The sequence below is a fragment of the Procambarus clarkii genome, chromosome 37, assembly GCF_040958095.1.
Source record: "Procambarus clarkii isolate CNS0578487 chromosome 37, FALCON_Pclarkii_2.0, whole genome shotgun sequence".
Lineage (NCBI taxonomy): Eukaryota > Metazoa > Arthropoda > Malacostraca > Decapoda > Cambaridae > Procambarus > Procambarus clarkii.
This window is the reverse complement of record NC_091186.1, coordinates 42,475,864-42,478,662: the sequence shown is the minus strand read 5'-3', so window position 1 is coordinate 42,478,662 and position 2,799 is coordinate 42,475,864. Positions and strand designations below refer to the sequence as shown.

At 39.2% G+C, this 2,799-nt stretch overlaps 1 protein-coding gene across 1 annotated transcript; it reads right to left on the bottom strand.

Annotated features, from left to right (window-relative positions):
• Window positions 1–761: 761 nt before the first annotated feature.
• Window positions 762–2,298, bottom strand: LOC138371921 (gastrula zinc finger protein XlCGF8.2DB-like). The gene is made up of 2 exons (XM_069336974.1): window positions 1,935–2,298; window positions 762–841 (listed from the first exon to the last, which is right to left on the bottom strand). Exons 1-2 carry the CDS (start codon window positions 2,296–2,298, stop codon window positions 762–764), a joined length of 444 nt encoding a protein of 147 aa, XP_069193075.1.
• Between the last annotated feature and the right edge of the window lie 501 nt (window positions 2,299–2,799).

Genomic DNA, 2,799 nt, shown 5'->3' with positions numbered 1-2,799 from the left:
ACAGAACTCGAAACAAAGTGTAAAAATTGGAAAAATTTAGATTTAGGAAAGAACTGCATGAGTAAATACACTGGGTTTGTACCTTAAGGTTCATGTATGCAATATTACAGAGTTCCAGTTAACTCCCATGCATGCAATTACTTTATGTTATGTTTATGTTTTTTATGTTAAAATGTTTTTGTTGATTTGTTTGTATATTTTCATAAGTAAAGCATGCTTACCGTCTTATTCCAAGTTTTATGATAACTTTACAAGGTTTAAAACATAAAGTTCAATATATATTCTGGTTTTCACACAGGAATTATACGTTAATATAACATCATAATAACGTAATGATGTCGTGTAAATAACGTTATACTGACGTCATATAAATGTTATATTTATGTTATAAGAACGTAAATTGGATAGCTTTACAGAAAGTAAACAAAAAAAACTAAATGTTGACTGAAAATTATTTATTCTTAAATATAAAGCATGAAAACATTATAATACCATAGCATTCACTATTATTTTTAAATTTTTACATAAATCTTAAAAAACTGTGTCTCAAGAATATATGTTTTTAGTTATATCCTTTGGTTTTAAGAACATCAGATATACGTATTTATGTCAAAAGTTACAGTATTACCTTTGTGGAACCATTTAAAAACGTCCACAAACGTTCTGTGTTTGCTGGGTTTCTCAAACAAAATATAATTACCTCTGAAGAGGGGTCAGGTACACAATGCCAAGCCAAAACACTCGGCCAAAGCTTCACGTGCTCACAAGTAGGTAGACTCACCCGAGTCCCAGTCCTCATCTTCTTCGTCATCGTCATCATCATCCGTGTCAGACGAGGAGCCTGACGGAGTGATTGTGCTTGGCGTAGAGCCACTATCTCTGGAGTCTAACACATTACTACCCCCCTTGTTTACATACGTCACCATCAACCATAGCTCAATCACCACCATAGCTTTCAGTCTCCGTGGTGTAGTGGAAAGACACTCGCCTGGCGTTCCGCGAGCGCTATGTCATGGGTTCGTATCCTGGCCGGGGAGGATTTACTGGGCGCAATTCCTTAACTGTAGCCTCTGTTTAACGCAACAGTAAAATGTGTACTTGGATGAAAAAACGATTCTTCGCAGTGGGGATCATATTCCAGGGACCTGCCCAAAACGCTACGAGTACTAGTGGCAGTACAAGAATGTAACAACTCTTGTATATATCTCAAAAAAAAAAAAAAAAAAAAAAAAAAAAAAAAAGAACATCCAACTGACATTGTGATAGCACGATAGCACATTGTTAGATTAAAGGTAAGTTAATATACCAATATGTGCCTCATTATCCTTCAACATTCTCTTAATTATCTTTCACACTCAAAGTGTTTAGCCTATTATCTGCATGTATCATCTTGTGCCTCTTCATACTTCCAAGATGACTAAATCTCTTCCCACACTCTGGACACTCGTTAGGCTTGTCACCTGAATGCACTAACATATGAGTCTTCAACTGTCTTCGCAGACCGAATCTCTTCCCACACTCTGGACACTCATGAGGTTTCTCACCCGAATGCACTAACATATGAGTCTTCAAATGTCCACGCCGACTGAATCTCTTCCCACACTCTGGACACTCATGCAGTTTCTCACCTGAATGCACTAACATGTGCTGTATTATAGATCCACGTTCGATAAATTTTTTACCACACTCGGCACATTGAAAAGGTCTCTCATCCGCATGCACCATCCTGTGCCTCTTCAAATGTTCACGCCGACTGAATCTCTTCCCACACTCAGGACACTCGTGAGACTTGTCACCTGAATGCACTAACATATGAGTCTTCAAATATCCACGCTGACTGAATCTCTTCCCACACTCTGGACACTCATGCAGTTTCTCACCTGAATGCACTAACATGTGCTTTATTATACATCCACGTTCTCTAAATTTTTTACCACACTCTGCACATTGAAAAGGTCTCTCATCCGCATGCACCATCCTGTGAGTCTTCATACGATGAAGATGCCTGAATCTTTTCCCACACTCTGGACATTTATAAGGTTTATCACCTGAATGCACTAACATATGAGTCTTCAAATATCCACCCCGACTGACTCTCTTCCCACACTCTGGACACTCGTGAGGCTTGTCACCTGAATGCACTAACATGTGAGTCTTCATATTTCCACGCTCACTGAATCTCTTCCCACACTCTGGACATTCATGAGGTTTGTCACCAGAATGCACTAGCATGTGACGCTTCAAATTTCCACGACTGGTGAATACCTTCGGACACTGTGGACACTGGTGAGTCTTCATCTTCTTTATGACAGGTGCAGTTTGTGTGAAAGTTTTCTCCCCCGGATGTTGGGAGAAGCGTCAAGGCTTGAGTGTTGTTTCTTAGAGTTAGACTTGATGTGAGCACTTGGCGGTCAATGGCGGTGCTTCTTCTTTATGATAGATACAGTTTGTGTCAAGATTTTCCCTTATTGCTCGTGCTGGACATCACCGGCTGTAGCGCTACTAAAATGGCGGCGGTTGTTTACCCTCTCATCACCTAAGCGTCCCAATGTTTTGGTCTGGTTCCACGTATCATTTTTCCAACCTCTTATTTTTGTTTATATCTGGTCATTTAAAATTAACACTTGTATTTATTCTCATGTTTTTGAATCAAAGAATGTACTTGGAATTGTTTCTTTAAACATAAGGCCACACGATCTTTCCTGGATGACTGTGGGATATCAGCTGAATAACCAGAACATAATTTGTAGTCTCACATACAACCAAAGTGTACTTAAGCTCTGCCTTTCCTTTCCAAAG